General features: G+C 39.7%; 1 protein-coding gene across 2 annotated transcripts in view; it reads right to left on the bottom strand.

The window, feature by feature from the left end:
* Window positions 1-1,370: 1,370 nt before the first annotated feature.
* The window catches only part of CYFIP2 (cytoplasmic FMR1 interacting protein 2), a 137,431-nt gene continuing 126,435 nt past the window's right edge, over window positions 1,371-12,366 (bottom strand). For both annotated transcript variants that reach the window (XM_077468404.1, XM_077468405.1), the window contains exons 30-32: window positions 7,587-7,825; window positions 6,501-6,648; window positions 1,371-5,417 (exon numbers count right to left, since the gene is read on the bottom strand). In XM_077468404.1, the coding sequence (XP_077324530.1) occupies window positions 5,250-5,417; window positions 6,501-6,648; window positions 7,587-7,825 (555 nt within the window). In that variant the 3' untranslated portion in view covers window positions 1,371-5,249. The remainder of the gene's footprint in view (window positions 5,418-6,500; window positions 6,649-7,586; window positions 7,826-12,366) is intronic.

The raw sequence follows: 12,366 nt of genomic DNA, 5'->3' as shown, positions 1-12,366 counted from the left end.
CCAGACCTAAACTCTATTGAGCATCTGCAGAGCATCCTCAAACGGAAGGTGGAGGAGCACAAGGTCTCTAACATCCACCAGCTCCTTAATGTCATCATGGAGGAGTGGAAGAGGACTCCAGTGGTAACCTGTGAAGCTCTGGTGAACTCCATACCAAGAGGGTTAAGGCAGTGCTGGAAAATAATGGTGAGAATACAAAGAAGGGGAAGGCGCACTGACCTAGTGCATTACCATAAAACAGCTTTATTTAAAATTGAATCAAATAGCAAAATGGCTACTCACAAACGAGTATTGATCACAGGCAAAATCAATACAAATAAATCCATCGCACCAAGCGTTTGGCGACTCCAGACCAGATGTCCGAGGAATTTGATGAGTACCTCTACGGAAATGGCTAACGCGTTTCGGGAGTGACCCCCTTTCTTCAGAGCCAAAGAGGGCTATTATATCACATTTAAAGACCAAGAAACCAGAGCGCAGGAGAATTTGCTGTTTTTGGAAAATAATGGTGGTCACACAAAATATTGACACTTTGGGCCCAATTTAGACATTTTCACTTGGGGATGTACTCACTTTTGTGGGCAGCAGTTTAGACATTAATGGCTGTGTGTTGAGTTATTTTGAGGGGACGGCAAATTTACACTGTTATACAAGCTGTACACTCACTACATTACATTGTAGCAAAGAGTAATTTCTTCAGTGTTATCACATGAAATTATATAATAAAATAGTTACAAAAATGTGAGGTGTGTACTCACTTTTGTGAGATACTGTAGGTGAACCACATTTCTAAGGACTGCTAGAATATGTCTTACCAATAGGAATATATGGGGCCACAGTATGCCTGTGCACTAAGAAGAGGATCTGGGGGAAGCATTATCAGAAAGGTAGGGTTGCACAGTGAAGATCGCTGAAACGGGGAGGAAGCTAAGTATTTAACCCAGTAGGTTGCACTCAGATTGGGCCATTTATTATGAGTCAAGTTCACTAATAGTGAACTTGTCATTTAGGCCTCATTCACATGGGTAGCCGTGTAGATACATGCAAATAGAACCTCTGACCAGACCCTAGATTCAGATTGTTTGCATGCAGGGACAGTGTTTCTGGCTGCACACAGCTAATACAGACAGTAATTTTTTTGTACATATCAATTGAATCTCCTTGAAATCATCTAAAAATTCTCCCCACATACCAAATATTTAGCACACAATGAATGATAGAAGAGACAAGATCAGACAAAAGATTTTTTTTCAGTTTTTTTACTTCTTATTCACAGGCGAGAAGGTAAAATAATGTAACTTTTTTTTTTTTCTCTTTTCAGTTAAACAAATAAAAGGAACAAAATATATATAAAAAACAAAATTCGAATGTAAACACAGAACTTTAATACAATTCTGTTAAATATTTTCTAAAAAAAAGTTACCTATTTCAGGTACTTATTTCAGCTGTAGGAGTGGCAGTTAAAGGTGTGCTCCACCCAAAACAATTACTTTAGTATGGCTGGATAGTGATTAGGGCATACCTGTGTGATATCATGATAACTTTTTGATTCCTGTGGTCATATTTATATATTTATTTATTATAGTTAGAAATCTGACAAGATTGAAGGCCCGCCAGAATGAAAAATATTGTATACTGATAATTATGTGGAGGTTATACCTGTAATAAAAGTACTTTTTATTTTTATTTTACTGGACTTTATTATATTTTTTTCTACATTTACATGAAGGACAAGCTGCCCAGCAAAAGTTAGTTAAATGGGTTGGGGCAAACCATATACGACTGCTAGGGGTGCTTGAAATGGGAATGCTTTACAGTAGATGGTGTAAACCCTCTTTCTCAAAAATGAGAAAGAACTGTTAAAGCATAGAGTTGGGTATCAATTTGTTTGTGCCTTACTTATAGTCCATTTAAAATGACATGTTTATTTAAAATGACGTTGTCCACAGGGTGACAACGCTACATGTATTAACATAATTTAACTGAAGAGCAAACTGCGTTGACACCCTTTTAAAGGATGTTAAACAATTATGGCTCTATTAGCAGGATCACCAAGTAATAAAACTATCTTACATAGGGGAATAAAATAAAACCAAGAACTGCTAACTTTTTGTGTCATTTTTATTTTTGTCCATAATTTAGCTTTAGTTTAAATATAATCAACGTAGGTTAGTATTTGAAAAAAAAAAAAAAATCTATAGTTTTATTATATATTTACACAGGGGCTGTATTGGACTGTTAAAAACACAATTTGAGCTTCCTAGTACCGTAGTGATACCCTTTACTTTTTCTCTTGTCTCAGTTCAAGTCTATAGGCAGAGAGCAGTGGCAAAATACTCACCTAAAGTGGTTGGTTCGCTGCGCAATCTAATGAAAAACGTATGCAGTCTGCAAAACAATGCATTCTCTAAATGCAATAGGGCAGTGATGGCAAACCTTGGCACCCCAGATGTTTTGGAACTACATTTCCCATGATGCTCATGCACTCTGCAGTGTATTTGAGCATCATGGGAAATGTAGTTCCAAAACATCCGGAGTGCCAAGGTTCGTCATCACTGCAATAGGGTTTTCTACAGCAGTGGTTCAGCAAAGATACAGAGTGTACTGTCTGTTATACAGATAGCTGCTAGCGGAAAACTATGATATAGCAAGCATATAAAAAGGTGAGTCTTATGTCTAAGGCTACTTATAGATACAGTCAGTAAATAAAATGTTGAATTCCCAAAATAATTGTTCTTCAAGGAGAACCAGCTTAACAACTTGGCTTGAATTAATTATAATAAATATTAATTTATTATTGAAGGTCTAAAATCTAAACCCAAACATCAAAATCACAAATAATTGTTAACATGCTGAAATAATATCCAAATACATTTTTAATCTTTTGTTCCAGCACTTCCTGTTATGGGGTGACAACTAATTCCCATTTTCTCATGTTTGTCATTCTTTCAAATGTGCTTTAGTAAACTGAAGGTGGCCATATACTACTGGAATCTTCACCTGTTACTACTGTACTAGCAACATTTTCTTGGTAGGTGGCCCTGTCGGCCCCCTTCCGCTGAATGAAAAATCAAAAAGAGCCAGGCAGAAAACGGTTGGCTGAAAAGTGGTTGCATCTATTGTCAAAAAATAAATAAATATATAATTTGTATTGCTATTACAATTCTGATGTTATAAAATGAAAGTGCATGCTGTGATTACAGAGCTGCATTAATTTTGTAGGATGTATATTAGAAATCCTAAGGTATGAAAACTGCTACTATTTCAACCTCTAGACCTCAATGCTGATACCTAGCTCCTGGAGTGCATATAAAGACTCTAAAACTGGCCACAGAAGGTGCGATTTTCTTTCCTGCAACCACACGGGGAATGGGGAGCCATCCCTGCCAGGAGAACACATAGTTAATATTGCTAGCGGCTATAGCTGCTAGCATTAATCGCATGAAAAATCTGACAGGCTGGTTTTACCCTAGTTGATCGGTCCCGTCAGCCAGACAATATATGGTTCGAATCTCTCTAGATCAAGGGTTCCATAGTTAAGAGGAATGTAAACAATTATGTGGCTCTGGTATTTGTAGTACACAGTTCTGCACACTAGGAGATCCCACGTGTTATCCACATGAGGTCAAGCTGTTGGCACATTAGCAATTGCTGACCACAGAGAAATGCTGGCCATACATTGTTCGAACTTCAGTGGGTTTCTGATGAACCAGCCAAAAGTCACTTTGTGGATGGGACTGTCAGCACCCTTCAATGCTTCAACTGGACAATCAAAGGAGCCGAGCAGAAACTTGTCACCTGAACTGCCCCTGAATCCAATCAGATGCAGCCACTGTTGGAATATTCTGACAGCTGCTTGCTCACAGCAAGAAATTCATCTATCCATGTTGTAGAGCATAAATGGAGGAATCTGTCAGCTTGCAGACTGAATGAAAAAAATCTATGCGTGTATAACCAGCGTATGTGTATGGGCAGGCTAAATGTACCAAGTTGATCGCATGCTGGGCTTTACCTGTGATTATCGCTAGCGGCTGCTATAGCCACTAGCAATAATCACGGCTTCCCCCGCCCTCCCCTGTCCCCCCTCTGGGAGAAGACAATGGCTCGGCAGGAGTGATTTCTGCATCAATAATGTCTGTGTTGATGGGGAAATCAAGTGAATTTCTTTCCTGCATTCCATGGTTGCAGGAAAAGAATTCGCTCAGAGTATGGCTGGCTTTACACACTGTTCAAGAGTTGTCCTAAGATAAAGCAAAAAGGTAATCAGGGAGGCCAATTTAAATCTTTTAAAATTAGGATTGCACAATCAATGTGAAACATCTTGCATGAGCTCATTTGTGACTGGTTCTCTTTGGGATCTCATAAAGTGACCTTACGCTTACCATTCATGTTACAATCTGGCTGTATAATATCCGTTAGATTGACCATAACAATGTATTATGAAAACCTACCTAAACAACGCAATCAAGCAAGCCCTCATACTACATAATGAGATTTTAATGTTTGTGAGAGGCCTAAAAAAATGTCCTCCTGTTGTGTTTTTCTTATTAGTTACATGATAGCATCAAATCTTCCTTTGAAAACTCTGATCAATGTAGTGGTAGGAAGGAGTGGGATGGGGGTAGTTGGGCTGATGATGGACAAACTTTGCAGTAGGCCTCAGTAGGTAAGTATCTGAACACAGCAAGCTGCCTAATCACCCTCCACTCCATAGTAAATTTTGAGCATCACATGGCGTTTTCCGTTATGGGGATAAAGTTGCTCAGATCATTGGCCACTCAAACAAAATAAATCGATCGTTAACATGTACTGTAGAAGTTGACAAATTGGCAATATAGTCTTTAAGCGGATGAGATTACCACAACACTGTACAGCGTCACAATAAATAGATTGATTAAACAAATTCCCAGTGACCACACTGACCAAAAGCCGGTAACAACCTGGAAATGTCTGTTTTACATCATAAAAATACTTAAAAGTTGGGCCAAACCAATATGAAGCTATTAATACCACCCTGCTTTCACCAGACTTCATCAGACCTTGGCTATGATGTCATAATGTGGAATTTGTCACCGCACATGGTGACAGAAGTGGAAGTCAGGCCACACCTCTTTACATGGCTACATCCTGTACAGTCCTGCTGCTTCTATAGCATCATGTAGGTGTATTGTGAAAACAGGACGAACATGCACCACAACGTTACGGGATTTGTCGATATCGTCCGGACTGTGGTCTGTGCTATGCCCCTCTCAGCAGGTAGTGGCCAGTGATTGGTGGATAGGAGGTTGGAAGCACCGTACGTGTTCTACTGTGGAACTGTCACTCTCTACAGATTTCATATATTTGTTGAGGACTGCAAAGATCTCGTTGTTCAGGATCTGATACTTCCGGATGCGATCTGCCATTTTCTTTAGCGGCTGGAGGGATGGACAGAAACAGGATAGCTGGTTAGTGAATGCAAAGACTTAAGAGACCATAAACAACAACGACGTCAGCGAAGAAAATCATTTGGCAAACTGGAAACGCAATCCATGCAGTGCTGCTTCCACGCTGCCATCAGAAACTCCATGACCTCATTTAAAGCCGGATGGGCCTGCTGAGTCCCTCCCACTCTGCAAAGGCTAGGTGTATCCCAGATATTATTGCATTGCTACTTTAGAAGGTATTTTCTGGGTTGTAACGGCATTGAGTACACACAAAGTGGGTTTCAAACCCATTGTGGATATTGAGCTATATGTTTTAATAAAATGTTTGTGCCTGGAGCTCAGCCTTTAAAAGAGAATGTGCAGTGTTTTCAGATATATTTATTGTCCTGACTATAAAATACATTTATTTAGTCAAATAAATATTAAATATTGAATATAAATATTTTTCATACCATTTGCAACCAGTACCTAGTGCATTAGGCTATGTCCCCCATTTACTAGGTTGACCCAATAATCTAAATGTGTGCTAGAAGGGAAAGATAATGCCTTCTCTGTAGCTATGGGATTTCCATTGGACAGCCAGAAAGTGAAAAAAAAGTGTTGAGCTTCTATTTTAGAAAGACCAGAAAGGGCTGTGAATCCAGTACTAATGTTAATGTATAAAATTGAAAATTTACAAATATAATAAAAAAAAAAAAAAAAAAGACAAAAAATCATATTCCCCCCTTAATCTATGTTGCAAAAAAAAATAAAAATTATATACATGTATATATAAAATATATATAGTGTATATATATATATATATATATATATGTGTGGTATATATATATATATATATATATATATATATATATATATATATATATATAAATATGTGTGTGTGTGTGTGTATCTCATCTTCAACACTACAGATACCCTTTCATCTATGAGGCCTCTCGCCTGTGCCCATGTTTTATTTGTATTGTGCACTGTTCACCAGAATTAATAAAGCCCAGAAGGTGTTGTACATTGATTTGCCAAAAGTCCATTTAGCATTAACCATCAATGCCAGTATGTCTGGTCAGTGAAACTCACCACATTTTTTATGATTTCATCTTTCCCGTCCTGTCTTTGAACTTTCAGAAGGTGATAGCAAAAGTCAAAGAGGTCAAAACGACGCTGCTGTCCCAGAAGCACAATAATGGCACAACCCGCCCAGTTCAAACCGTCTCCGAAGCACTGCCTGTAGGGGAAAGCAAGAGACAGGACACAAAATTAACAAGACAAAAGAGCTTGTTAGAAGCTTGTTATTAGGGGTATATAGAAAACTTCAGCTTATACCAAACTAGCCCTAAAATTGCCCTCTACCCCTCATAACAACTATGTTAACTAACCTGTGCAAGATGTAAACATTTATTTTCAGGCCACTCCTGTCCAGTCAAACAATCTCCACTATGTCAGCCATCAACAGCTGCAGGGAAAAGGAAAGAGCACTCGGACAATGGATAGCAAAGCCTGAAGCGGTGATGTCACCCATAAGCTTTAATGGCCCATCCGTTGTCAGTGGTCCCTCCACTCCCCTGCAGCCTAGCTACTGTAGGTATAAGCTGGAATTCCACTTGATACTGATTGTATTTTCAAAAATACTTAAAGGAGAAGTATGGCCACAGCTTTTTTGGCTATACTTCACCCATGGAGCCCAGGAGTGCAGTTTGTTCTGCACTCCTGTGACCCAATTTTAGCCAACAGCAGGCTAAAGCCTCCCGTCGGCTGACTCACTCAGCTGGTCTAGACTTGGGAAAGATTCCAACTTTACAGTCGGTATCCACCCACATGCCTGGATCGGCAGCTGGCTCAACCTCTCAGCTGTGCTGGTGGAAGACCGAGCCAACTGCTCCCTCCCCAGCCCTCCAGTGAGTGCTGGAGGGGCAGAGCAGGGAACCTTTGCCCGATAGTCACAGCTTTCTGGTCAGAGCGGTGGGGAGAACTGAGTAATGAGTTGTGTTTGTTTCAGTTCTCATTGCAGAGGCAGCGGGGGACACAATGCAGCATCAGATCAATGCTGCATCCACCTAGGTTAGTATAAGGTTTGTTTTTTTAAAAACCTCATACTTCTCTTTTAATATTATTCTGGTTACAGTATTAATGAGACAAGACAACCCACTGGTGAACAGTACTCACTCTGCGGTAAATTCATTGGTCCCCACTGGAATACAGTAAACAAATTGCATGGCGCTCCAGAGTCGATGAAACTCCATACACTCGTCCACATGCATCACTCCATTGGTGGGGGGAGGACCACGCCAGATGGGGTCCTGCAGGTAGCTGCGGATCCGGGTCAGGATGACTTCAAACATGGAGAGACCACAGCACAGGCGTTCCTTGGTCAAAAGATCTCCCTCACGGGCTATAGCAATTTGCTAAAAATAAATATGAGAATTACCAAAATATTGTGTTATCTTTTATATTATGTTACACTATTGAGTCTAGAAAATATACAAACTATTTTTTGCACTACTCCCTAAGTGGCACACTAGACAAACAACCAGGTTGATTATACTATGGCTTCCTGTTTCAGCTTTGCTACTTCCTAGTTCACATCCTGCAACCTGGACAGAGTCGATCACTGCAGATACACTGCCCCATGAGCAGGCTGTGGGCCGAGAGATAACCACAACTTTTGTGTGTTCATTTGCCTGGCTGTGTGGTAGAGGTATGCAAAGCACAAGACTGGCAGGTCTCGGACATCTCTGTGTAACTTTGATTCTTCTCTCTGCAATGCCTTTTGAGCAAGAATGGGTAATTTTTCCTATAGATAACACTGGTTTGTTACATTACATTGACACAAATTCTGCTCTAATTACAAACCCTGTTCTTATATACTTTGTTTCTAAATGCACATTATTGCCAACAAGATCTCAGCTGTTCTTATGTCTCCCCTTGCTAACCCACTGGGAAAAGCTTAGCCTTGGGTTATGACATATATTGTCACATACCTGGAGGTTGATTTACTAAAGGCAAATAGACTGTGCACTTTGCAAAGTGCAGTTGCTCCAGAGTTTAGTAAATGATGTAAAGCTTAAAAAAATAACTGCATTTTGCTTGCACATGATTGGATGATGGAAGTCAGCAGAGCTTCTGCTCATTTACCAAGCTGTGGAGTAACTGCTCTTGCAGAGTGCAAAGTACACAGTCTATTTGCCTTTAGTAAACCAATCCCATGGCTCTTCAATTATTTAAGTGCACAGAATTGCAGGAGTTAAATTAGTATTGTTTTTGCATTGGGGGATGTTTTCTTATATTATAGCCAATGCATGTATGTATGTATATATATATATATATATATATATATATGTGTGTGTGTGTGTGTGTGTATATATATATATATATATATATATATATATATATTTTTTTTTATACACATACAAATACTGACTAAGCCAGAGAGTTTTCTAGGTGCTGGCGGTTATGGGTAGTGATACTATATATGGCTGAATACCCTTATATTATAAGTTATGTGGCATTCATTTTTAATGGTTGTCCTTTCTTTTAACATTTGTGTGTAATAAAAATACTGTATTGGTTTTAATATAATCAATAGCTGACAGTTATTTTCGGCACAAGCCCAATCTTATTTATCTCATTGTTTATCTGGAAATTATACCTAATATAGGAGAAGAAATGTTTTATTTAGGGTCAGTTCACACCAATGCAGTCCAGTGCAGTTTCTTTTCTGCATCAAAAACGCATGGATAGTAAGTTATATGGTTTTCAATGGCATAGTTTACACCAGTGCTTGCAGTTCCAGAAAAAAAAAAGTAGAACATGCTGCATTTTTAATGCACTGGACTGGAACGCTGTAAAACGCACAAAAAACTCACTGGAATGCACCTAAACACACCAAAAACGCACTGGAACACACATGTCTTTATTTAGGGTTAAGAAATAAGAGAGTGAAAAAATGCACTGGACTGCATCAAAAACTTTGAAAAAAATGTAAAAATGAACTAGAACGCATCAAAAGCATGCATGCAGAAAAGCATCTAGAACGCATCCGGTCTGCGTTTCTGTGGTGTGAACTAGCCTATGTTTTAGGCAGAATACAGATCACCTAAATACTGTGTATTTTAAAAAGCCAAATGATAATAACATGTTCCCTCTGGACCTTCTCTTATGTAGAATAAAACTATATATGATGGGTCTGAGAAAGAATAACACCTCATGTCCTCATGAGAGAAGCAAAGACACAGACTGTAGCACAAAAATTTCGCCCCCTGTCTACCATGTAATAAGAATTCAGCCCAGTGCCAGAAGAAACTTCATGAAGGCCCCTAGGTAGTCAAAACCTTGGGGCCCCACTTGCAGGTTTCTGGAGGCTTCTTGTATACGCACTCTAGTGGGTTATCATTGAAGTAGTGTGCACAATGGCCGCTAGATAGAGATGACCACACTACTGTACATTACACGAACATAGGTTGCACCAAATCTTTTTACAAATTGACAGCTAAAAGAAGATGAGCTTTTCAGAGACAAACTGTAATGTTAACCTAATATCTATGGTTTATGTTTTTAATGGGTAGGTAACATTTAAAGAGGTTGTAACCTTAAAAAATAAAATAAAATCATGCTCCTATCCCTTTAAGGCATGAGCTTTTTACAAACTGCATAGTGCTTTTGCCTTGTCAAATGTCGCTTTCTATCTTCTAAAGTGCCTGATTGATCCAGCCTGTTCCTGTCTTCCCCTCTATGAGCTGACCACATTTATCATGGCTACTGAGCCATGGAAGTGTGGTCAGTTTAAGTGCCTCTGTCATCCAGCTATCTCCTTAGCGTCTCTGCATCTCCCCCCTCTCTCCCTGTCAGTTCTGTAGTCTTCATTCTGTGTGAGAACACAATCTCCTCCCCACCCCTCCCCTCTCCTGCAGCCCCCTCTCCTTCATTGAGCAATACTGTTCCCCTGAAGCTGCTCCACACCCTCCTCTTTGTTAAAGTGGTTGTAAACTCTGTTACACCACTTACACCTACAGGTAAGCAAATATCAAGTCTTACCTGTAGGTACTGTGATAATCTCCTAAACTTGCACTGTTTAGCAGATATTCAGACTGCATACAGCAGGTGACGTCACCAGCGAATGCACTCTGAAGGTCCGGCATATAGTGCCTCTCCTCTGTGTTCTTTTCAAGTTCCACACCACGGAAATACAAGTCCATAGCTGCAGTATTACATTCAAGAGCTGGAAATGGCCATCTAGTGGCAGAAGTGTATACTACATGCTTTATCTGCAATTCCTTGGTTATTGTATACAAAGAAGCAAAGGAGAAGTTTTTGGGGTTATTTTCATTTGTCTGAATATTTCATCTTGAGGTGAGAGTTCTGAGAGCCTGGATTTATATATATTTTGGAACATTTGGTCCCGTTCTTTCTCTTGTTTTCCACTTTATACCTTCACTCATCGGTGTGTTTATTTTTTGATTTTTTATTGACTGTTTTTATTTTTTATATTTTTATATTCATCATCAATTTTTTCAGTGGCACGATTTGCGCAGGACTCTTTATTTTATTCATTTTGATGCAATAGTTTGTGTTTACTATTTTGTCCCGCTGCATTTTGTATTATTTAGTAGCACTTGCACTTTTGTATCACTTCACTGGTTATTTCACTTATATTGTGTATTGGTATATTTTCCATTTTTTACACGTACTTAGATACATTTTCACGTTTAGCACTTAGTGGCGCGAGGGTCCATTTTTTACATTAATGAGACAACGCACATTTGCAGCATGTTTTTTAAACGCTGCTTCCAATGGTGTGTTTTCTATGCATTTAGGCTCTATGGACATCTAGAGATTTGTGATCGCAGGTGCAATCGCCGATATTCTGCCAGAGATTCCAAACCGCACTGCAATGCTGGCAAAATGCACCACACTTGCTTGTGTGCCATTAATTTTGAATGATGCCTAAAACATACGGACCTGACAATGGGGGGTTTCACACACAATCCTATGGCTCCAGCCCCCGGGATTGTGTGTAAAACTGTCAGGTGGAAGCATTCGGTAAGCTGTGCTGCCGCTCATTTCCTGCACACCCCCACAATGTTTTCTGGCCTCCGCCTCCCCATCTATGGGTGCCGGCAGGTGGAGGGGAGAGAGAAGAGCTGACACACGTCCGCTCTCCTTCCCTTCCTGCTGTGTAAAGCAACGTTTATGATGTCACTTCCGGGTAACCCTGTCACTTTCCCTGGCCAGCATCGATGGAAAGGAATGTATTGCAATGCAAGCACAGAGGAGACACGCAGGGTCTTTTAGACCCTGCATTTCCTGTTAAAGAGAACCTGTCACCAAAAAATTATCACATCACTCTTTGTCCCCTATGTGATGAAAAAAAAAGAAAAAAAAAAAGATAAGCAAAAACAAAGTTTAAAAAATTGCACATAACACCCCCCCCCCCCCACCCCAACACACACACAATTTTATTTTTTTGAAGCCCCTAACATATACACACATAATAAAGTAAATGCATGCATGGGGGCATCTATGCATTATAACATTTATTTCAATACACATAACGCCTCACACCCAGTAGTGAGTACAATAATACTAGTGCAAGACCTCCTCCCTACCACTAAACTGATGACCTATAGGGGGCTTAGCATCACCTATACAAAAAAATGTAGGGTACTGAAATGCATTGCCATTTCACCGCCCCACACAAATCAAAAGTGTTACTAAACCCACAACAGTGAAATCAGTCTTTATATGCAGTAAAGCATGCTTGTTATACTCACTGTGCAACCTAAGGGGTTAATCCTCTGCATTGTGTAAAAAGGATGCTTGATCTTGTATGCACAGATCCTCCTCCTTTCCACTGACTCCAGAACAGGTCCGGATAAGGCAGCGTTAGTGGCGTGACTCTACACATGCTCAGTTTAGTGTGTATTGCTTAAGCCCCCATACATGCGGT

This window comes from Lithobates pipiens, unplaced genomic scaffold, assembly GCF_037356315.1.
Source record: "Lithobates pipiens isolate NorthernLeopardFrog02 unplaced genomic scaffold, aLitPip1_a1.2 Scaffold_8, whole genome shotgun sequence".
In the NCBI taxonomy this organism is placed as follows: Eukaryota; Metazoa; Chordata; class Amphibia; order Anura; family Ranidae; genus Lithobates; species Lithobates pipiens.
Note: the sequence above shows the minus strand (reverse complement) of the source record. Positions and strands in the feature narration are given on the sequence as shown.